This window comes from Cetorhinus maximus, chromosome 1 (assembly GCF_964194155.1).
Source record: "Cetorhinus maximus chromosome 1, sCetMax3.hap1.1, whole genome shotgun sequence".
Taxonomy (NCBI): Eukaryota; Metazoa; Chordata; class Chondrichthyes; order Lamniformes; family Cetorhinidae; genus Cetorhinus; species Cetorhinus maximus.
In genome coordinates, this window is record NC_135879.1 from 246,366,446 (window position 1) to 246,390,994 (window position 24,549).

At 46.9% G+C, this 24,549-nt stretch overlaps 1 protein-coding gene across 1 annotated transcript in view; it reads left to right on the top strand.

Annotated features, from left to right (window-relative positions):
- LOC144688623 (disintegrin and metalloproteinase domain-containing protein 12-like) overlaps nt 1-24,549 on the top strand; it is an 812,806-nt gene that overhangs the window by 236,819 nt on the left and 551,438 nt on the right. Inside the window, exons 16-17 of the mRNA XM_078555419.1 lie at nt 1,413-1,605; nt 14,796-14,873. Coding sequence (XP_078411545.1) covers nt 1,413-1,605; nt 14,796-14,873 — 271 coding nt within the window. The remainder of the gene's footprint in view (nt 1-1,412; nt 1,606-14,795; nt 14,874-24,549) is intronic.

Here is a 24,549-nt window from a genome sequence, read left to right on the forward strand (position 1 = left end):
TGTGGTAATCAGCAAAAGGTTTCCTTGCCCATGTTTGAACTGATGCCATGAGACTTCATGGCAACTATTTCAGCCAGCAATGGTGAATGGAGGATCCACCTTGACCTCCTAGGTCCCCACTGTCATAAACACCAGTGTACAGACAATTTGATTCATTCCACATGATATCAAGGAATAGCTGAAGGCATTAGATACAGCAAAGGCTATGGGCCCTGATAACATTCTATCTGTGGTACTAAAGACTTACATCCCGACTGTAGTACTAAAGATGAAAGCAAAATACTGTAGATGCTGAAAATCTGAAAAAGAAACAAAAATGCTGGAAAAACTCAGCAGGTCTGGCAGCATCTGTTATATAGAACCTTGGTGAGGCCACAGCTGGAGTACTGGTGGCCACATTATAGGAAGGATGTGATTGCATTGGAGGGGGTGCAGAGGAGATTCACCAGGATGTTGCCTGGGATGAAACATTTAAGTTATGAAGAGAGGCTGGGTAGACTTGGGTTGTTTTCGTTGAAGCAGAGAAGACTGAGGGGCGACCTGATCAAGGTGTACAAGATTATGAGGGGCATGGACAGGGTGGATAGGGAGCAGCTGTTCCCCTTAGTTGAAGGGTCAGTCACAAGGGGGCATAAGTTCAAGGTGAGGGGCAGGAGGTTTAGGGGGGATGTGAGGAAAAACCTTTTACCCAGAGGGTGGTGACGGTCTGGAATGCACTGCCTGGGAGGGTGGTGGAGGCGGGTTGCCTCACATCCTTTAAAAAGTACCTGGATGAGCACTTGGCACGTCATAACATTCAAGGCTATGGGCCAAGTGCTGGTAAATGGGATTAGGTAGGTAGGTCAGGTGTTTCTCACGTGTCGGTGCAGACTCGATGGGCCGAAGGGCCTCTTCTGCGCTGTGTGATTCTGTGATTCTGTGATTCTGAGAGAGAAACAGTTAACTTTTCGAGTCTGGACGATACTTCTTCAGAGTAGTACTAAAGACTTGTGCTCCAGAACAGGCCATGCACCTAACCAAGTATACCTGTTCCAGTACAGCTGCAACACTCAGCAGTAACCTGCTCACTGAGACTCAAACTGGGTTCTGCCGGAGCTGCTCAGCACCTGATCTCATTGCAGTCTTGGTCCAAACATGGACATTAGAGTTCAGCTCAAGAGATACAGTGAGAGTGACTGCCTTTGACATCAAGGCAGCATTTGATTGAATGTGGTATCAGGGATTTTGGTGGTTACCTATCTTTTTGAAATTTAGAATCACATATAAAGCCAGGTATGACACATTGAAGGAGGCTGAAATTATACACGCCTATAGTCGTAGGGATAATTGGCACACATTCAAAACATGTAGCAGTAATAACTCCAGTAAATCAAGAATGTTGAAGGTCTAAGTTGTTTTTGTGTCCCCTACAGCGATATATTTTGCGGAAAAATCCAGTGTAAGGGAGGAAATGCAACTCAACACCGAGGGGGAGCCACGACTGTTTTGATCACCACCATCAATCTTTTGGGTGTATTGTATAAATGCCGAGGGGCATTTTCTTCTTTAAGTGATTCCAGCATCCCGGACTTAACTCAACAAGGAACCAGGTGTGGAGTTGGCAAGGTAATCAATTCACAGTCAGCATAAAAGCAACATTAACGCTAGAGGTATGCTTTCACTCTACCTGTTCCCTCCCAGTATTCTTGATGATACTTTCCCTTCCGACTTCAGAGTTTAAGACGTATATCCTTCTCAATACTGCTGCTACCCTCCCCCATTCTCCCACTCTATCACATTCAACTTATGCCTCCACTCCCTCACCTTTATTGCTGTTTATTTCCTATTTCTCACTCCCCTTTACTGTTCACTTCTTTTCTCTCCCTCTTTCCCCCTCTCTCCTGCAGTCTTTTCCTTCACTCTCCCATCTCTCCCCATCACTGTCCCCATCTCTGCCTTTTACTCTCTCGCCTTCACTCGTTCCCCTTCACTCTCTCCCCTTCACTCTCCTCTTCACTCGCAAACTTTAAATGGAGGGCATTTTCTGAGTAAGTGCTGCTTGATAGCGCTGTCGACAACACCTTCTGTCACTTGGCTGATGATTGAGAGTAGACTAATGGGATGGTGATTTGTCGGGTTGGATTTGCCCTGTTTTTTGTAAACTGGACATAGCTGGGCAATTTTCCGCATTGTTGGGTCGATGCCAGTGTTGTAGCTGCACTGGAACAGCTTGGCCACGATGGCTAGTTCAGGGGGAACAAGCCTTCAATGTTACTGCCGGGATGTTGTTAGGGTCCATGGACTTTGATGTAATCCAGTGCCTTCAAATGTTTCTTTATATCACGTGGAAGGAATTGAATTGCTGAAGATTGACATCTGTGATGTATGGGGGATGTACGAACATACTTACGAATATATGAATTAGAAACAGGAGCAGGCCAGGCAGCCCCCCAAGCCTGCTCCACCATTCAATAAGATTGTGACTAATCTGATTTTGACCTCACCTCCACATTCCCACCTACCCAGGTAACCTTTCACCCCCCTTGCTTTTCCAGAATCCATCTACCTCTACCTTAAAAATATTCAAAGACTCTGCTTCCATCGCCTTTTCAGGAAGATTCACAGCCCTCTGAGAGAGAAAAATTCTTCTCATCTCTGTCTTAAATGGGCAACACTTATTTTTAAACAGTGACCCCTAGTTCTAGATTCTCCCACAAGAGGGAACATCCTCTCCACATCCACCCTGTCAACACCCCTCAGGATCTTATATGTTTCAATCAAGTTGCCTCTTACTCTTCTAAACTCCAGCGGATACAAGCCTAGTCTGTCCAACCTTTCCTCATAAGACAACTCGCCCATTCCAGATATTAGTCTTGTAAACCTTCTCTGATCTGCTTCCAACGCATTTATATCCTTCATTAAATAAGGTGACCAATACTGTACACAGTACTCCAAATGTGGTCTAACTAGTGCCCTGTACAACTGAAGCATAACCTCCCTACTTTTGTATTCAATTCCCCTCACAAAAAATGATAACATTCTATTAGCTTTCCTAATTACCTGCTGTACCTGCATACTAACCTTTTGTGATTCATGCACTAGGACACCCAGATCCCCCTGCACCTCAAAGCTCTGCAATCTCTCACCATTTAGATAATAAGCTTCTCTTTTATTCTTCCTGCCAAAATAGACAATTTCACATTTTTCCGCATTAAACTCCATTTGCCAGATCTTTGCCCACTCACTTAACCTACCTATGTCAATTTGTGGTCTCCTTACGTCCTCTTCACAATTTACTTTCCTACCTATCTTTGTGTCATCAGCAAATTTGGAAGCCATCCCATCCATCCCTTCATCCAACTCATTTATATAAATTGTAAACAGTTGAGGGCCTGGTACTGATCCCTGCGGCATGCCACTCGTTATATCTTGCCAATCTAAAAAAGACCCATTTATGCCTAATCTCTGCTTCCTCTTAGGCAGCCAATTTTCTATCCATGCCAATATGTTACCTCCTACACCGTGAGCTTTTATTTTCTGCAATAACCTTCGATGTGGCACCTTATCAAATGCCTTCTGGAAATCTAAGTACAGTACATCCTCATTATCTACAGCACATGTTACTTCCTCAAAGAACTCCAATAGGTTGGTTAAACATGATTTCCCTTTCACAAAACCATGTTGACTCTACCTGATGACCTTGAGCTTATCAAAGTGCCCTGCTATAACATCTTTAATAATAGCTTCTAACATTTTTCTTATGACAGATCTTAAGCTAACTGGGCTGTCATTTCCTGATTTCTGTCTTCCTCCCTTTTTGAATAATAGAGTTACATTTGGAAAATTAAAACCAATGCATCATCTATCTCACTAGACACTTGTTTTAAGACCCTAGGATGAAGTCCATCAGGACCTGGTCTCTTGTCAGCCGCAGCTCCAACAATTTACTCAGTACCACTTCCCTGGTGACTGTAATTTTCCTGACTTCCATTTCCTGGTTTATAGCTGCTTCTGGGATGTCACTTGTATCCTCTGCAGGGAAAACTGATGCAAAATACCTGTTCAACTCATCTGCCGTCTCCTTGTTTTCCATTATCAATTCTCCAGGGTCACTTTCTATAGGACCAATGCTCACTTTGTTAAAGGCAAAATACTGTGGATGCTGGAAATCTGAAATAAAAACAGAAAATTCTGGAAAAACTCAGTGGGTCTGACAGCATCTGTGGAGAGAGAAACAAGAGTTAACGTTTCGAGTCTGTATGACTCTTCTTCAGAACTAAAGAGAAGTAGAAATGTGATGAAAATTATACTGTTTAAGGGGGTGGGTGGGGGGGTGGGGGGGGGGGGTGTGGAGCAGGTGGAGCTGGAGTGAAGGCCAACGATAGGTGGGAGATAAGGAGTGATTGATAAAGATGTCATGGACAAAAAGACAAAGGGAATGTTAATGGTAGCAGTAAGGGCTAAAGGAGGTGCTGATAGTGGCATAAAGGTAAGAAAGCAGAATGTGTTAATAGCAGAACAAGATGACCCTTTTGGGGGTGGGGTGGGAAGAGTGGGTGGTGGTTGGGGAAAAAGGGTGGAAAAAGGGATGAAAAAGGGGATAGAAAAGGGGATAAGTCAACAAATAAATTAATACAAATGAAAATAAGTGGATAAAGATTTTTTTTAAATGAAAAAAATGGGATTAAAAAAGGAGTGAAAATAGAGGAGAGGGTTCATGGTCCGAAGTTGTTGAACTCAATATTCAGCCCAGAGGGCTGTAAAGTGCCTAGTCGGAAGATGAGGTGCTGTTCCTCCAGTTTGCATTGAGCTTCACTGGAACAATGCAGCAAGCCAAGGATGGCCATGTGGACATGAGAGCAGGGTGGAGTGTTGAAATGGCAAGCGACAGGGAGGTCTGGGTCATGCTTGCGGACAGACCGCAGGTGTTTAGCAAAGCGGTCACCCAGTCTGCGTTTGGTCTCTCCAATGTAGAGGAAACCGCATTGGGAGCAGCGAATGCAGTAGACTAAATTGAGGGAAGTGCAAGTGAAATGCTGCTTCACTTGAAAGGAGTGTTTGGGCTATTGGACGATGAGGAGGGAGGAGGTGAAGGGGCAGGTGCTGTACCTTCTGCGGTTGCATGGGAAGGTGCTGTGGGAGGGGGTTGAGGTGTTGGGGTGATCAGGTAGTGGACCAGGGTGTCCTGGAGGGAACGATCCCTACAGCATGCTGACAGGACGGGTGAGAGGAAGATGTGTTTGGTGGTGGCATCATGCTGGAGTTGGTGGAAATGGCAGAGGATGATCCTTTGAACGAGGAGGCTGGTGGGGTGAAAAGTGAGGACAAGGGAGGCCTCATCATGGTTCTGGGAGGGAGAGGAAGGTGTGAGGGCGGATGCGCGGGATATGGGCCGGACACGGTTGAGGGCCCTGTCAACGACCGTGGGTGGAAAACCTCAGTTAAGGAAGAAGGAAGACATGTCAGAGGAACTGTTTTTGAAGGTAGCATCATCAGAACAGATGCGACGGAGGCGAAGGAACTGAGAGAATGGGATGGAGTCCTTACAGGAAGCGGGGTGTGAGGAGCTGTAGTCGAGGTAGCTGTGGGAGTCGGTAGGCTTGTAATGGATATTGGTGGACAGTCTATCACCAGAAATGGAGACAGAGAGGTCAAGGAAGGGAAGGGAAGTGTCAGAGATGGACCATGTAAAGGTGTTAGAGGAGTGGAAATTGGAAGCAAACTTGTTAAATTTTTCCAGGTCCAAATGAAAGCATGAAGCGGCACTGAAACAGTTATCGATGTACTCAAAAAAGAGTTGTGGGAGGGGGCCTGAGTAGGACTAGAACAAGGAATGTTCCACATACCCCATAAAGAGACAGGCATTGCATAGCCACACCTTTTATTTGGAGGAAGTGAGATGAGTTTAAGGAGAAATTGTTCAGTGAGAGAACAAGTTCAGCCAGACGGAGGAGAGTGGTGGTGGATGGGGATTGTTCACGCCTTTGTTCGAGGAAGAAGCGGAGAGCCCTCAGACCATCCCGGTGGGGGATGGAGGTGTAGAGGGATTGGACGTCTATGGTGAAGAGGAGGTGGTTAGGGTCAGGGAAATTGTTGATATGACGTAGGGCATCAGAGGAATTGTGGATGTAGGTGGGAAGAGACTGGACAAGGGGAGGGAGAACGGACACAAGATAGGAAGGAATGAGTTCCATGGGGCAGGAACAGGCTGACAGGATCAGTCTACTGGGACAGTCCTGTTTATGGATTTTGGGAAGGAGGTGGAAGCGGGCCGTCCGAGGTTTGGAGACTTTTTAAAAATTCATTCATGGGATGTAGGCATCTCTGGCTAGGCCAGCATTTATTACCCATCCCTAAGTGCCCTTGTTCAGAGGTTATTTAAGAGTCAACCACATTGCTGTGGGTCTGGAGTCACATGTAGGCCAGACCAGGTAAGGACAGTAGATTTCCTTCCCAAAAGGCAGGGGATTAGTGAACCAGATGGGTTTTTACAACAATTGACATTGGTCATCATTAGACTTTTAATTCCAGATTTTTTATTGATTTTTCAATATATAGAGGTACCAACGAGAGAGGATGCAATACTTGATCTCCTATTAGGGAACCAGACAGATCAGGTGACAGAAGTATGTGTAGGCGAACATTTTGGGTCCAGTGACCACAATGTCATTAGTTTTAAGTTAATTATGGATAAGGATAGGTCTGGTCCTCGAGTTGAGATTCTAAATTGGAAAAAGGCCAATTTTGTGGAAATGAGAATGGATCTAGGAAGAGTGGATTGGCATAAGTTGTTTTCTGGCAAGGATGTGTTCAGTAAGTGGAAGGCATTCAAAGGCGAAATTTTGAGAGTGCAGAGTTTGCATGTTCCTGTAAGGATTAAAGGCAAAGTTAACAGGCATAGGGAACCTTGGTTTTCAAGGGATATTGGCGATCTGGTTAAGAAGAAGAGAGAGGTGTATAGCAGGTATAGGCAACAAGGAGCAAATGAGGTACTTGTCGAGTACAGAAAATGTGAGAAAATACTAAAGAAGGAAATCAGGAAGGCAAAAAGAAGACATGAGGTTACTTTGGCAGATAATGTGAAGGTAAACCCGAAGGGTTTCTACAAGTATAATAAGAGTAAAAAGATAGTAAGGGACACAATTGGTCCCCTTGAAGACCAGAGTGATCGTCTATATGTGGAGCCTCACGAAATGGGGGAGATCTTAAACAGTTTTTTTGCATCAGTATTTACTCAGGAAACTGGCATAGTGTATAAGGAAGGAAGGGAAACAAGTAGTAGTTTCATGGAACATATAGAAATTAAAGAGGAGGAGGTGCTGGCTGCCTAACAGCGAATAAAGGTAGATAAATCCCCCGAGCCTGACATGATATTCCCTCGGACCTTGAGGGAGACTAGTGTAGAAATTGCAGGGGCCCTGGCAGAAATATTTAACATGTCCTTAGCCACGGGTGAGGTGTCGGAGGATTGGAGGGTAGCTCATGTTGTTCTGTTGTTTAAAAAAGGCTCCAAAAGTAAACCAGGTAATTATAGGCCAGTGAGCCTGACATCAGTAGTAGGTAAATTATTGGAAGGTGTTCTGAGAGATCGGCTATACAATTATTTGGACAGCCAAGGGCTGATTAAGGATAGTCAGCATGGCTTTGTGCGTGGTAGGTCGTGTTTAACGAACCTTGTAGAGTTCTTCGAGGAGGTTACCAAGAAAGTAGATGAAGGAAAGGCTGTGGATGTTGTCTACATGGACTTTAGTAAGGCCTTTGTCAAGGTCCCACATGGGAGGTTAGTTCAGAAGGTTCAGACACTTGGTATCCACGGAGAGGTTGTAAACTGGATTCGAAATTGGCTGTGTGGGAGAAGACAGAGAGTGGTAGTGGATGATTGCTTCTCAGACTGGAGGTCTGTGACTAGTGGTGTGCCTCAGGGATCTGTGCTGGGACCATTGTTGTTTGTTGTCTATATCAATGATCTGGATGATAATGTGGTAAATTGGATCAGCAAGTTTGCTGATGACACTAAGATTGGAGGCATTGTGGACAGCGAGGAAGGCTCTCAAAGCTTGCAGAGGGATCTGGACCGACTGGAAAAATAGGCCAGAAAATGGCAGATGGAATTTAACGCAGAAAAGTGTGAGGTGTTGCATTTTGGAAGGACAAACCAAGGTAGGACATACACAGTAAATGGTAGGGCACTGAGGAGTGCGGAGGAACAAAGGGATCTGGGAGTTCAGATACATAATTCCCTGAAAGCGGCATCACAGGTAGACTGGGTTGTAAAGAAAGCTTTTGGCATACTGGCCTTCATAAATCAAAGTATTGAGTATAGGAGTTGGGATGTTATGGTGAGTATGGTGAGGTTGTATAAGACATTGGTGAGGCCAACTTTGGAGTATTGTGTGCAGTTCTGGTCGCCTAACTACAGGAAGGATATCAGTAAGATTGAAAGAGTGCAGAGAAGATTTACTAGAATGTTGCCGGGACTTCAGCAGTTGTGTTACAGGGAAAGATTAAACAGGTTAGGACTTTATTCCTTGGAGCGTAGAAGGATGAGGGGAGATTTGATAGAAGTTTACAAAATTATGAGGGGTATAGACAGAGTAAATGCGAGTAGGCTCTTTCCACTTAGATTAGGAGAGATAAACACGAGAGGACATGGCTTTAGGGTGAAAGGGGAAAGGTTTAGGGGGAACATTAGGAGGAACTTCTTCTCTCAGAGAGTGGTGAGAGTGCGGAACGAGCTACCATCTGACGTGGTAAATGCAGGCTCACTCTTAAGTTTTAAGAATAAATTGGATAGATACATGGATGGGAGAGGTCTGGAGGGTTATGGACTGGGTGCAGGTCAATGGGACTAGTGGAATAATATTTCGGCACAGACTAGAAGGGCCGAATGGCCTGTTTTTCTGTGCTGTAGTGTTCTATGGTTCTATGGAATTCAAATTCCACCATCTGCCATGGCAGGATTTGCACCTGGGTCCCCAGAGCATTACCCTGGGTCTCTGGCTTAATTGTCCAGCGACAATACCACTACACCATTGCTCTCCCAATGAGATTGGAAGCTGCGGAGGGAAGATCTCCAGAGGAGATGAGGTCAGTGACAGTCCTGGAAACAATGGCTTGATGTTCAGTGGTGGGGTCATGGTCCAGGGGAAGGTAGGAGGAAGTGTCTGCGAGTTGACACTCAGCCTCTGTAAGGTAGAGGTCAGTGCGCCAGACAACAACAGCACCACCCTTGTTGGCAGGTTTGATGATAATGTCAGGGTTGGACCTGAGAGAACGGAGTGCGGCGAGTTCAGAAGGAGACAAGTTAGAGTGGCTGAGAGAAGCAGAGAAATTGAGACAACGAATTCTCACTTTTTATACCCCGCTTTCCTCGCAGAAGACTCATTCTATATACCCCACCCTCCTCACTGAACTCTCACACTCTATACCCCACTACCCTCACTGAACTCTCACTCTGTATACCCCACTCTGCTCACTGAACTCTCACTCTGTATACCCCACTCTGCTCACTGAACTCTCACTCTGTATACGCCACTCTCCTCAGTAAACTCTCACTCTGTATACCCCACTCTCCTCACTGAACTCTCACTCTGTATACCCCACCATCCTCACTGAACTCTCACTCTGTATACCTCACTCTCCTCAATGAACTCTCACTCTGTATACCCCGCTCACCTCACTGAACTCTCACTCTGTATACCTCACTCTCCTCACTGAACTCTCACTCTGTATACCCCACCCCCCCTCACTGAACTCACTCTGTATACCCCACTCTCCTCACTGAAATCAATCTGTATACCCCACTCTGCTCACTGAAATCAATCTGTATACCCCACTCTGCTCACTGAACTCTCACTCTGTATACCCCACTCTCCTCACTGAACTCTCACTCTGTATACCCCACTCTGCTCACTGAACTCTCACTCTGTATACCCCACTCTCCTCACTGAACTCTCACTCTGTATACCCCACTCTGCTCACTGAACTCTCACTCTGTATACCCCACCCTCCTTACTGAACTCTCACTCTGTATACCCCACTCTCCTCACTGAACTCTCACTCTGTATACCCCACTCTCCTCACTGAACTCTCACTCTGTATACCCCACTCTCCTCACTGAACTCTCACTCTGTATACCCCACTCTGCTCACTGAACTCTCACTCTGTATACCTCACTCTCCTCACTGAACTCTCACTCTGTATACCCCACTCTCCTCACTGAACTCTCACTCTGTATACCCCACTCTCCTCACTGAACTCTCACTCTGTATACTCCACTCTCCTCACTGAACTCTCACTCTGTATACCCCACTCTCCTCACTGAACTCTCACTCTGTATACTCCACTCTCCTCACTGAACTCTCACTCTGTATACCCCACTCTCCTCACTGAACTCTCACTCTGTATACCCCACTCTCCTCACTGAACTCTCACTCTGTATACCCCACTCTCCTCACTGAAATCAATCTGTATACCCCACTCTGCTCGCTGAACTCTCACTCTGTATACCCCACTCTCCTCACTGAACTCTCACTCTGTATACCCCACTCTCCTCACTGAACTCTCACTCTGTATACCCCACTCTCCTCACTGAACTCTCACTCTGTATACCCCACCTCCTCACTGAACTCTCACTCTGTATACCCCACTCTGCTCACTGAACTCTCACTCTGTATACCCCACTCTGCTCACTGAACTCTCACTCTGTATACCCCACTCTGCTCACTGAACTCTCACTCTGTATACCCCACCCTCCTCACTGAACTCTCACTCTGTATACCCCACTCTGCTCACTGAACTCTCACTCTGTATACCCCACCCCACTCACTGAACTCACTCTGTATACCCCACTCTCCTGACTGAAATCAATCTGTATACTCCACTCTCCTCACTGAACTCTCACTCTGTATACCCTACTCTCCTCACTGAAATCAATCTGTATACTCCACTCTCCTCACTGAACTCTCACTCTGTATACCCTACTCTGCTCACTGAACTCTCACTCTGTATACCCCACTCTCCTCACTGAAATCAATCTGTATACTCCACTCTCCTCACTGAACTCTCACTCTGTATACCCCACTCTGCTCACTGAACTCTCACTCTGTATACCCCACTCTCCTCACTGAACTCTCACGCAGTTCTGCCGAAGGGCCATGGAGGCTCGAAACGTTGACTGATTTCTTCTCCGCCGATGCTGCCAGACTTGCTGAGTTTTTCCAGGTAATTCTGTTTTTGTTTTTTCTCACTCTGTATACTCCACTATCCTCACTGACCTCTCACTCTGTGTACTCCACTCTCCTCACTGAACTCTCACTCTGTACACCCCACTCTGCTCACTGAACTCTCACTCTGTATACCCCACTCTCCTCACTGAACTCTCACTCTGTATACCCCACTCTGCTCACTGAACTCTCACTCTGTATACCCCACCCTCCTCACTGAACTCTCACTCTGTATACCCCACTCTCCTCACTGAACTCTCACTCTGTATACCCCACCCTCCTCACTGAACTCTCACTCTGTATACCCCACTCTCCTCACTGAACTCTCACTCTGTATACTCCACTCTCCTCACTGAACTCTCACTCTGTATACCCCACTCTCCTCACTGAACTCTCACTCTGTATACCCCATTCTCCTCACTGAACTCTCACTTTGTATACCCCACTCTGCTCACTGAACTCTCACTCTGTATACCCCACTCTCCTCACTGAACTCTCACTCTGTATACGCCACTCTCCTCAATAAACTCTCACTCTGCATACCCCACTCTGCTCACTGAACTCTCACTCTGTATACCCCACTCTCCTCACTGAACTCTCACTCTGTATACCCCACTCTCCTCAATGAACTCTCACTCTGTATACCCCACTCTGCTCACTGAACTCTCACTCTGTATACCCCACTCTCCTCACTGAACTCTCACTCTGTATACGCCACTCTCCTCAATAAACTCTCACTCTGTATACCCCACTCTCCTCACTGAACTCTCACTCTGTATACCCCACTCTGCTCACTGAACTCTCACTCTGTATACCCCACTCTCCTCACTGAACTCTCACTCTGTATACCCCACTCTCCTCACTGAACTCTCACTCTGTATACCCCACTTTCCTCACTGAACTCTCACTCTGTATACCCCACTCTCCTCACTGAACTCTCACTCTGTATACCCCACTCTCCTCACTGAACTCTCACTCTGCATACCCCACTCTCCTCACTGAACTCTCACTCTGTATACCCCACTCTCCTCACTGAACTCTCACTCTGTATACCCCACTCTCCTCACTGAACTCTCACTCTGTATACCCCACTCTCCTCACTGAACCCTCACTCTGTATACCCCACTCTCCTCACTGAACTCTCACTCTGTATACCCCACTCTCCTCACTGAACTCTCACTCTGTATACCCCACTCTCCTCACTGAACTCTCACTCTGTATACCCCACTCTCCTCACTGAAATCAATCTGTATACCCCACTCTGCTCGCTGAACTCTCACTCTGTATACCCCACTCTCCTCACTGAACTCTCACTCTGTATACCCCACTCTCCTCACTGAACTCTCACTCTGTATACCCCACTCTCCTCACTGAACTCTCACTCTGTATACCCCACTCTCCTCACTGAACTCTCACTCTGTATACCCCACTCTCCTCACTGAACTCTCACTCTGTATACCCCGCTCTCCTCACTGAACTCTCACTCTGTATACCTCACTCTCCTCAATGAACTCTCACTCTGTATACCCCACCTCCTCACTGAACTCTCACTCTGTATACCCCACTCTGCTCACTGAACTCTCACTCTGTATACCCCACTCTCCTCACTGAACTCTCACTCTGTATACCCCACTCTGCTCACTGAACTCTCACTCTGTATACCCCACTCTGCTCACTGAACTCTCACTCTGTATACCCCACCCTCCTCACTGAACTCTCACTCTGTATACCCCACTCTGCTCACTGAACTCTCACTCTGTATACCCCACCCCACTCACTGAACTCACTCTGTATACCCCACTCTCCTGACTGAAATCAATCTGTATACTCCACTCTCCTCACTGAACTCTCACTCTGTATACCCTACTCTGCTCACTGAACTCTCACTCTGTATACCCCACTCTCCTCACTGAAATCAATCTGTATACTCCACTCTCCTCACTGAACTCTCACTCTGTATACCCCACTCTGCTCACTGAACTCTCACTCTGTATACCCCACTCTCCTCACTGAACTCTCACGCAGTTCTGCCGAAGGGCCATGGAGGCTCGAAACGTTGACTGATTTCTTCTCCGCCGATGCTGCCAGACTTGCTGAGTTTTTCCAGGTAATTCTGTTTTTGTTTTTTCTCACTCTGTATACTCCACTATCCTCACTGACCTCTCACTCTGTGTACTCCACTCTCCTCACTGAACTCTCACTCTGTACACCCCACTCTGCTCACTGAACTCTCACTCTGTATACCCCACTCTCCTCACTGAACTCTCACTCTGTATACCCCACTCTGCTCACTGAACTCTCACTCTGTATACCCCACCCTCCTCACTGAACTCTCACTCTGTATACTCCACTCTCCTCACTGAACTCTCACTCTGTATACCCCACTCTGCTCACTGAACTCTCACTCTATATACCCCACTCTCCTCACTGAACTCTCACTCTGTATACCCCACTCTCCTCACTGAACTCTCACTCTGTATACCCCACTTTCCTCACTGAACTCTCACTCTGTATACCCCACTCTCCTCACTGAACTCTCACTCTGTATACCCCACTCTCCTCACTGAACTCTCACTCTGTATACCCCACTCTCCTCACTGAACTCTCACTCTGTATACCCCACTCTCCTCACTGAACTCTCACTCTGTATACCCCACTCTCCTCACTGAACTCTCACTCTGTATACCCCACTCTCCTCACTGAACTCTCACTCTGTATACCCCACTCTGCTCACTGCACTCTCACTCTGTATACCCCACCCTCCTCACTGAAATCAATCTGTATACTCCACTCTCCTCACTGAACTCTCACTCTGTATACCTCACTCTCCTCACTGAACTCTCACTCTGTATACCCCACTCTCCTCACTGAAATCAATTTGTATACTCCACTCTCCTCACTGAACTCTCACTCTGTATACCCCACTCTCCTCACTGAACTCTCACTCTGTATACCCCACTCTCCTCACTGAACTCTCACTCTGTATACCCCACTCTCCTCACTGAACTCTCACTCTGTATACCCCACTCTCCTCACTGAACTCTCACTCTGTATACCCCACTCTGCTCACTGAACTCTCACTCTGTATACCCCACTCTCCTCACTGAACTCTCAGTCTGTATACCCCACTCTCCTCACTGAACTCTCACTCTGTATACTCCACTCTCCTCACTGAACTCTCACTCTGTATATCCCACTATCCTCACTGAACTCTCACTCTGTATACCCCACTCTCCTCACTGAACTCTCACTCTGTATACTCCACTATCCTCACTGAACTCTCACTCTGTATACCTCACTCTCCTCAATGAACTCTCACTCTGTATACCCCACCCTCTTCACTGAACTCTCACTCTGTATACCTCACTCTCCTCACTGAACTCTCACTCTGTATACCCCACCCTCCTCACTGAACTCTCACTCTTTATACCCCACTCTCCTCACTGAAGTTTCACTCTTTACACCTAAAGTTTAAATGCCTGTTCCTAAAGAGTTTGGAGTTAAACCTCTTGGGTCCTTACTGGGCCAAATCTTTAGACTGAATGACAGTAATACTCTGATGATAGAACTGTTTTATTCTCTATTTCACAGGCCTGTTTTGAAACTAAGTGTCAGGATGCAAGTGTTTTCGGAGTACCAACTTGTGACGACACCTGCAGTAGTAATGGGGTATGAAATTTATCACTTCCCTCTGAGTCAAATGAGAGTCTTTTGTTGGTAAGCCGAGAACTGGGTAATGGCAATATCAAGCTAAACTAATATAAATTATTGGTTTAGCCTCAGATGGAGCATTGCGTTCAATTTTGGACACCAGAATTTCAGAAAGATTTCGAGGTTTTAGAGAGGGTGCGGATGCACCAATGATAGAAAACTTCAATTAAAAAAGCCATGACAAACTGATGTTATTCCCTTTATTGCAGAGAAGGGTTAAGCGAAACTTGATGGTATTCCTTTTTTTAATTCACTGATAGGATGTGGGTATTGCTGGCTAGGCCAGCATTTGTTGCGTTTGTTCAGGGGGGCATTTAAGAGTCAACCACATTGCTGTGGGTCTGGTGTCACATGTAGGCCAGACCAGGTAAGGACTGCAGATTTCCTTCCCTAAAGGACATTAGTGAGCCAAATGAGTCTTTACAACAATCAACAGTCATTTGACTTCTAATTCCAGATTTTTAATGAATTCAATTTGCACCATCTGCCGTGGCAGGGTTTAAACCTGGGTCCCCAGAGCATCACCCTGGCACTGTTTATAGTGTTTATGATGGGGCAGTGTTTATATAGTGTTTATGATGGGGCAGTGTTTATATAGTGTTTATGATGGGGCAGTGCTTATATAGTGTTTATGATGAGGTCACTGTTTATATAGGGTTTATGATGGGGGTACTGTTTATATAGTGTTTATGATGGGGCAGTGTTTATATAGTGTTTATGATGGGGCAGTGTTTATATAGTGTTTATGATGGGGCACTGTTTATATAGTGTTTATGATGGGGCAGTGTTTATATAGTGTTTATGATGGGGCAGTGTTTATATAGTGTTTATGATGGGGCAGTGTTTATATAGTGTTTATGATGGGGCAGTGTTTATATAGTGTTTATGATGGGGGTACTGTTTATATAGTGTTTATGATGGGGTAGTGTTTATGATGGGGCAGTGTTTATATAGTGTTTATGATGGGGGTACTGTTTATATAGTGTTTATGATGGGGTCACTGTTTATATAGTGTTTATGATGGGGCAGTGTTTATATAGTGTTTATGATGGGGCAGTGTTTATATAGTGTTTATGATGGGGCAGTGTTTATATAGTGTTTATGATGGGGGTACTGTTTATATAGTGTTTATGATGGGGTCACTGTTTATATAGTGTTTATGATGGGGGTACTGTTTATATAGGGTTTATGATGGGGCAGTGTTTATATAGTGTTTATGATGGGGCAGTGTTTATATAGTGTTTATGATGGGGGTACTGTTTATATAGTGTTTATGATGGGGTCACTGTTTATATAGGGCTTATGATGGGGGTACTGTTTATATAGGGTTTATGATGGGGGCACCGTTTAATCTGGATGACTAGCCCAGTGATGCTACCACCACGTCATCGCCTCCCCGGCCTCCCTCAAAGTATAATCAGTTTTGAAAGAATAAGGAGTAACTGTTTCCAGTGGGATAAGTGTCGGAAACCAGAGAATACAGAGTTAAGGTAATTGGTAAAAGCAGCAGAAGTGACTTGAAGAGAAACACTTTATGTAATGATTTAGAATGCATCACCTGAAAAGGTCAGGGAAGTAGAGTCAGTACAACAACTTGCATTTATATGGTTCATTTAACATACTAAACCGAATCCATGTGCCTTACAGGAGTGTTATCAAACAATGTTTGATACCATGCTACATAAAGAGATGTTACCATAGACGTCCAAAACCTTGTTTAAAGAAGTAGATTTTATGGAATATCTTCTACTGAAGAACACTCTTTCTTAACAAATACCGATACAAAGTACTCATTAAGTACACTTGTCCTGCATCTCTTTGTCCCTAATAGGTCCCACTCCTGCTCTTACTATCAGCTACCTATTTGGAAGATTTTTGAGTTCCCTTTTATGTTAACTGGCATTCTGTTCTCATATTCTTTCTTTGCCAATCTTAGTTTCCTCTTCATTCCCCCCCCACCCTCAATATCCTTTCTTACTTAAGGAGATCAATGCTGTACGCAGTACTCACCAAGGTCATATATAATTATAGTACTCCTTTGTAATCATTCCTAATTGCTTGCTGTATTTGTACGTTAAATTCCTGTCAATCATGCACAAGGACATCCAGGTCCTCCTGAATACCAACATTTCCCAATCTCTCACCAATCAAAACCTATTCTGCTTTTCTCTTTTTCCTAGCAAAGTGGGTAACTTAACATTCCTCCACATTATATACGCCACACAAGTGTCAGGCAATGACCATCTCCAACAAAAGAGAATCTAAACATCACCCCTTGACATTCAATGAGGCTAGGAATCCTGTGATGAGCAAACCACTCCCTGAGTCCCCAAAGCCTGTCCACCATCTACAAGGCACAAGTCAGGAGTGTGATGGAATACACCCCACTTGTCAGGATGAGTGCAGCTCCCACAATACTCAAGAAGCTTGACACCATCCAGGACAAAGCAGCCCCCTTGATTGGCATCCCATCCACAAATGCTCATTCCCTCCACCACTGACACACAGTAGCAGGATTGTGTGTGCCATCTACAAGATGCAATGCGGAAATTCACCAAGGTTCCTTAGACAGCACCTTCCAAACCATGACCACTACCATCTATCATGGAAAGAGCAGCAGACACATGGGAACACCACCACCTGGAAATTCCCCTCCAAGCCACTCATCATCCTGACTTGGAAATATAACACCGTTCCTTCACTGTCACTGGGTCAAAATCCTGGAACTCCCTCCCTAACAGCACTGTGGGTGTACCTACACCACATGGTTCAAGAAGGCAGCTCATCACCACCTCCTCAAGGGCAACTAGGGATGGGCAATAAATGCCAGTGATGCCCACATCCAAGAATGAATTTTAAAAATTATATTCCATTTGCCACATTCTTGCCTATTCACTGAATCCATCCCACTGCAGCCTCTTTTCATCCTCTGAACAACTTACTTTCCCACCTAATTTTTGTTTCATTAGCAAACTTGGATACAAAACTCTCACTTCCTCATCTAAATCATTGGTATAGATTGTAAATAGTTGAAGCCCAAGCCCTGATCCTTGCTAGTAATAGCCTGTCAACCCAAAAATAAATAGTTTATCCCTCCTTTCTGTTTCCTGTTCATGAGTCAATGTTCAATCCATGCCAACAGGTTAACCCCAATTCCATGAGTCCTAATTTCGTGTAATAACCTCTTGTGTGGAACCTTTTTGAATGTGTTTTGAAAGTCCAAATACACTGGTTTCTCTATCTACCCACCTAGTTTGAACCTCAAAGCACTCTAACAGTGCCTTGACCGGAGTTTACCTGGCTGGTTTCAATTTAACCTTGGCAGTTAGCTGTTCCCTGGTGCGTTCTCTATAGTAATGCCTCCACCAATCAGAGTCCACTTGCCAACCAATCAGCATGCTCTTCCCATGCAGTATAAATTGTTGTTCACTTTGAGATTTGGTGATCTTGCAAATCTGTCCTGATGAGTGCAAGATGAAAAACTTTGATGGCATGTCTGTTTTTCCAGCGATACTCTAACAGATTTGTCAAATATAATTTCCCTTTCTAGGTTGACTCTGCTTAGTAATGTTCTGTTTTTCTAAGTGCCCTCTTACAACATCCTATGACTCTTTGACCAAACCTTTGGTCACCTGCCCTGATTTCTTTTGTGGTTCAGTGTCAAATTTTGTTTGAAAATGCTCCTATAAGTGTGTTGGAATGTTTTACTATATTAAAGGTGCTACATAAATGCAAATTGTTGTTTGTTTTACACAGTTGAAGACATGGTCTTCATCGTTGGACTGATCGAAATTAGGGATGCACCAAGATACCAACACTGAAGGAACACGGTGATCTTTGAGTTTGGAGGCTGGAGGAGGCTACAGAGATAAAGAGGGGCCATGGAAGGATTTGAAGACAAAGATGAGAATTTTAAATTGAGAGGTTACAGAATCTGGGTCCAGTGAAGATGAGTGAGCATAGGGTGATGGGTGAATGAGACTTGGGGCAGATTTGCACTAAGTGCAGCATTTCGCGCCATATTGTCCCATTCCCAGCGCACCTGCCTCATTCATTATGCATTCACAGGGGGCATGCCGGCTTGCTGGTGGGCAGGCTCGGACTTACCCCCCGTGACCTCAGCGCTTTCTCACTCTGGGTGCCATGTTTAAAGCGCACTAGAGCGCAGCCAACTTCATACCTTTCAGACCGGGACTGCTCTGGGTGGTAGAACGGCCCTGAAAGCAAAGAAGATGGCAGCCCCCAAATTTAGTGACGCCTCTCTGGGGCACCAGCTGGACGTAGCAGAAGGCCGCCGTGATGTCCTGGCCGAAGGAGGTCTACCAGAATCACCAATCCGGCCTGGAGGGTGGTGGCAGCAGCGGTCAGCGCCGCCAGAGCACAGAGGAGGTCAGCCATCCAGTGCAGGAAGAGGATGAATGGTCTCATCCGTTCCACCAGGGTAAGTCAACCACCTCATCACTCTCAACTCACACACTCACAAACCCATCACACACCCACAGGGATCTCACACCTCAAGGGACAACACCACTAATTCACACACACACCCTCACATCTCCATCAGGCTCATATCCTCTGGAGCTCACATCCTCATCCCGTCCATGGCTCCGCTCACCTCTCAAACATTCCACACAGCGCCATGTGTCCTGCTCACACTCTCTCCATCTGTTTTCAGGCAGGAGAAGCTGGCTCACGTCAGCAGGGAGAGGTCCCAGACCCGAGGGTGGAGTGGCCCACATTAGGCCCCTCACTCACTTTGAGGAGTGGGCCATCGTGCTGACTGGTGAGGACGTGGACCGTGCCTGTGGTGAGGGTGAGGTTGGCAGCGAACACACACGAGGATCCTGCACCATATCATCCCTCTCTCAATGTAACTGTGAGTGCTCTCTCTCCTGCTTTTGACTCTGCTGCCATGTACTCATTATCTCTGCATTGGTTCACAGGGAGCTCCGCCAAGGGACCAACACCCTCAGCCAGCCAGTCCCTCAGCTCCATCCACATCCTCACCTCCAGCCAAGAGGACACCTCCTCCATTGAAGAGCTGGAAATAAGCAGCCTGGAAGACACATCACAGCGCTTACCCACACCCTCCACCAGTGCAGAGACACACACTTCGATGGGACCTTCATCTAGAGCAGGGTCAGGTTCACAAGCTGGTGGTCACCACATGGACCCGTGTCCACAGCAGGAGGAGGCAGGTGCAGCCCAGCTCCCCAGCAGTCGGAGGACTGCTGGGGAAGTGGCATCTGTGAGGTCCGAGTCCGATGACGAGCCTCTGGATTCAGCCTTTCAACTCATCCTGGAGAGTCAGCAAAAAGGCAGGGGACTATCAGGCAGAGCTGTTGGAAGCCCTCGACAGTGTGGCACGCGAGTCAGAGGAGTGTGTCTGCCTCTCTAATAAAGTGATGCCCACCTGTGCACACATGGGGATCTCCATGGGGAGGATGGTGGACACCATGGAGACCCTGGTCCAGCAGAATGCAGAGATGTGTGCAGACCTACACTCCATCGCAGTTACAATGGGTGAGTTCCTGCAGTGGCAACACAAGAGGGAAACGGGGCACCTGGACACCCCCTTGTCCTTTTGTCTCTGGCAACCTCTTCTTTGCCTCTACCTATCGCTGGTCCTCTCTCCAGCTTCACCTGTCCCACTCCCCCTTAAACAGGATAAATTTCATCACACCTTTACTTCTCTTTAGCTCTGAACAAGAGTCATACGGACTCGAATCATTAACTGTTTTTTAATCTCTCCATAGATGCTGTCAGACCTGCTGAGCTTTTCCAGCGTTTTCTGCTTTTGTTTCAGATTTCCAGCATCCGCAGTGTTTTGCTTTTACCCTCAAGGCCTTGGCTCTCCAGAGGATGCACGTCGAAGTCATCAGAGGCAACAGGGTCAACCGTTGTAAAGGTTGTCTCCACCCCCGCTGTAGATGTCAGGGCAGCACCTAGAAAGTGGTCGGCCTAGAAAACATGAGAATTCCTGATCACAAGTGGTTGCCTGGGGGAACACGTTTTGTCACTTTATAATCTGAAAATGTATTCACTTTCACTGAATAATGTGTAATGGTGTCTTTCAGCTTCATTGACAGGCTCCGCGAGTCCTCCCCCTGCATCCCCTCCACTAACAGTTCAGCTGCTCGCAGCCAGACCACAAGTGATTCTGGAGGGAGAAGTGTGTATGTGGCAGGGCCTTTTGGGGTCTCCCACGCACATGGATCGTTCCTCCATCACACTCATCTCACTGTCCCGAGCATTTTCGATGCTGCCTGCTGGGGTTCTCTTTCAGTTGTCCATCTGAGCCTGACCTGCATCTCCGGCCACCCACTGACCACACTCCCATGCAGCACCTGTGCCCGTCCAACATGAGGGCTCCCGCACTCTCAATTTGAAAAACATGGTCGTAATCAAGTGTCTGCTCAGCTCCCCTGTACTTTCCCCTTCCCCAGTCCTTTTCTCCATCACTGTTGACCCCCCTGGTTTCACCTTCCACTTCCCCACCATCACCTACCCAGCCAGAACCCTTTTCTTTCTGGGATGTCCAGCTGAACGTGCACGTTCCCTACCTTCCTGAGAATGCCACCCCATCCATACTGACCTCCTTGACCACCTCCATCCCACCCGCCGGGTCTGTGCCTGCGTCCGAGTCCTCACCAAGCACCCTCGCCATCCCTTCTATCACCACCGTTTCACCTCAGCCTCCCACCTTTCTGGCTCACTCTCTCTACTCTCATACTCACCATTCCCTCCTACCACGCCCACCCTCAGTTCTCTCCTCAGGAGGCAGTCATTGACTGTGCAGACTGCTCCCTTGCACATTCACCTGCACATCCCCCCTCAGCCGCCTTATTCCTTCCTCCGCCCTTACTCCTTCCTCCCCCTGGACTCCTTCCTCCCTCACCCGCCTTATTCCTTCCTCCCCCTGGACTCCTTCCTCCCTCTGAACTCCTTCCTCCCCCTGGACACCTTCCTCCCCCTGGACACCTTCCCCCCTCTGAACTCCTTCCTCCCCCTGGACTCCTTCCTCCCCCTGGATTCCTTCCCCCCTCTGAACCCCTTCCCCCCCCTGGACACCTTCCTCCCCCTGGATTCCTTCCCCCCTCTGAACTCCTTCCTCCCCCTGGACTCCTTCCCCCCTCTGAACTCCCTCCCTTACACCTACCCCCCCAGTTGCCGCATTCACCTCGTTACACTCCCCTCATACTCCCTCCCCCCTCACAACCTCATCCCCCCAACAACTTCGCTCCCCCCTCCCAACCTCATCCCACAGTACACCTTCCTCTTCTATTCAAACATAGACCTTCCTCTCGTATACTACCCCACCCTGCTCCCTGGGTACACCTCTTCCATTCACATCTGGACCTTCCTCTCCCTCCACTCAAGACCTTGATGTTCCGTAGCAAACCCCAGACATCTGTGGAGACCTCCCACCTTCCGTGAGCTGCTTTGAGACAGGGCCAAGGCCATGAGAATCCACTCAGTATGCAATGCACGTGTTCCTCCAGGGTTCGGTAGCTGTAGGGCTCCAGCATCTTCTGTCCCTCAGACATCCACGATCCGTGCAAGGCCTTAATGGTAAGTCCCCACTTCTGCACGTCACACTTAGACCATAAGACCATAAGACATAGGAGCAGAAATTAGGCCATTCGGCCCATCGAGTCTGCTCCGCCATTCAATCATGGCTGATAAGTTTCTCAACCCCATTCTCCTGCCTTCTCCCCATAACCTTTGATCCCCTTACCAATCAAGAACCTATCTATCTCGGACTTGTCCAGACCTGTTCTGGGCTGGTGTGTTATCCTGTTGGGGGGACGATTCCGGTCGGGCCTTACCTTGCACCCCATTAGTGGGAGGCAAAGTGGGTTCATACCAGTCTCCAGTGGGGATTGACGTTCTGCCATGGCGGACAGCATCAGATGACCCCGTTGTGCTTTCACCCCGGCGTGAAACTGATTTTTGGCCTTTCCACCATATTGTCTTCCCCCCACCCCCGCCGGCCATGACGCCCGATGCCACTGGGGGCGGAGAATTCCAGCATTGGTTTGAGTAGCAGCAGCAAAACTTTCTTGGATTCAATTTGTTCAAAGCTATTCATCATTGGGTGGAACCTTCTGTCCTGGAATGCAAGTCCGATGGTGGGCAGGGGTGTCAGAGTGATTCCTGCTAGGCAGCGGGACAGCTGAACATGTGCACTCTTCTGCTTTTCAGCTCATTCATTTTCGCAACGGTGAATATTTCAGCCAATCAGGTGGCGGGATAGGCAGGAATTTTCCCACCCTGCCATTACCTCATGGGGTTGAAGGTCCTGGTGCCATATTTAAAGGGCATCCAGACAGCCATACATTCACTCCAGGCCAGGAGCTCGATCTTACTCTCTCCTTTGTCCTTGTGGCCGCAGCTCATTCTGGAGAAGCGAGCAGATGTGAGCAACTACATCCGGAAAACTCAAAGGCGGCTCTCTGGCATTGACTGTCACCCATTTCTAGATAAGAGCATGTCTGCAATACGAGCATATGAACAAGGAGCAGGAGCAGGCCATTCGGTCCCTCGAACCTGCTCCGCCATTTAATAAGATCATGGCCGATCTGATAGTAACCTGAAATCTGCATCCCGCCTACCCCTGATAACCTATCACCCCCTTGCTTACCAAGAATCTATCCACCTCTGCCTTAAAAATATTCAAAGACTCTGCTTCCACCACAGAGGCAGAGAGTTCCAAAGACTCACGACCCTCCGAGTGAAAAAACTTCGCCTCATCTCTGTTTTAAATAGGAAACCCCTTATTTTTAAACAGTGGCCCCTAGTTCTAGATTCTCCCACAAGAGGAAACATCCTCTCCACATCCACCCTGTCAAGGCCCCTCAGGATCTTATATGTTTCAATTAAGTTGCCTCTTACTCTTCTAAACTCCAGTGGATACAAGCCTAGTCTGTCCGACCTTTCCTCATAAGACAACCCGCCCATTCCAGGTATTAGTCTGGTAAACCTTCTCTGACCTGCTTCCAATGCATTTACATCATTCCTTAAATAATGTGATCAATACTGTACACAGCACTCTAGATGTGGTATCACGAGTGCTCTGCATAACTGAAGCATAATCTCCCTACTTTTGTATTCAATTCCCCCCACAATAAATGATAACGTTCTCTTAGCTTTTCTAATTACTGCTGCACCCGCATACTAGCCTTTTGCGAGTTATACACTAAGACACCCAGATCCCTCTGCATCCCAGAGCTTTGTAATCTCTCACCATTTTGATAATAAGCTTCTCTTTTATTCTTCCTGCCAACATGGACAATTTCACATTTTCCCACATTATACTCCATTTGTCAGATCTTTGCCCACTCACTTAACCTATCTATATCTTTTTGTAGCCTCCTTATGTCCTCTTCACAACCTACTTTCCTACCTATCGTTGTGTCATCTTTGCAAATTTGGTAACCATCCCATCCATCCCTTCATCCAAGTCATTTATATAAAGTGTAAACAGTTGAGGTCCCAGCACTGATCTGTGTGACACACCACTTGTTACATCCTGCCAACCTGAAAAAGACCCATTTATGCTCACTCTCTGTTTCCCGTTAGCCAGCCAATCTTCTATCCATGCCAATATGTTACCCCTTACACCGTGAGCTTT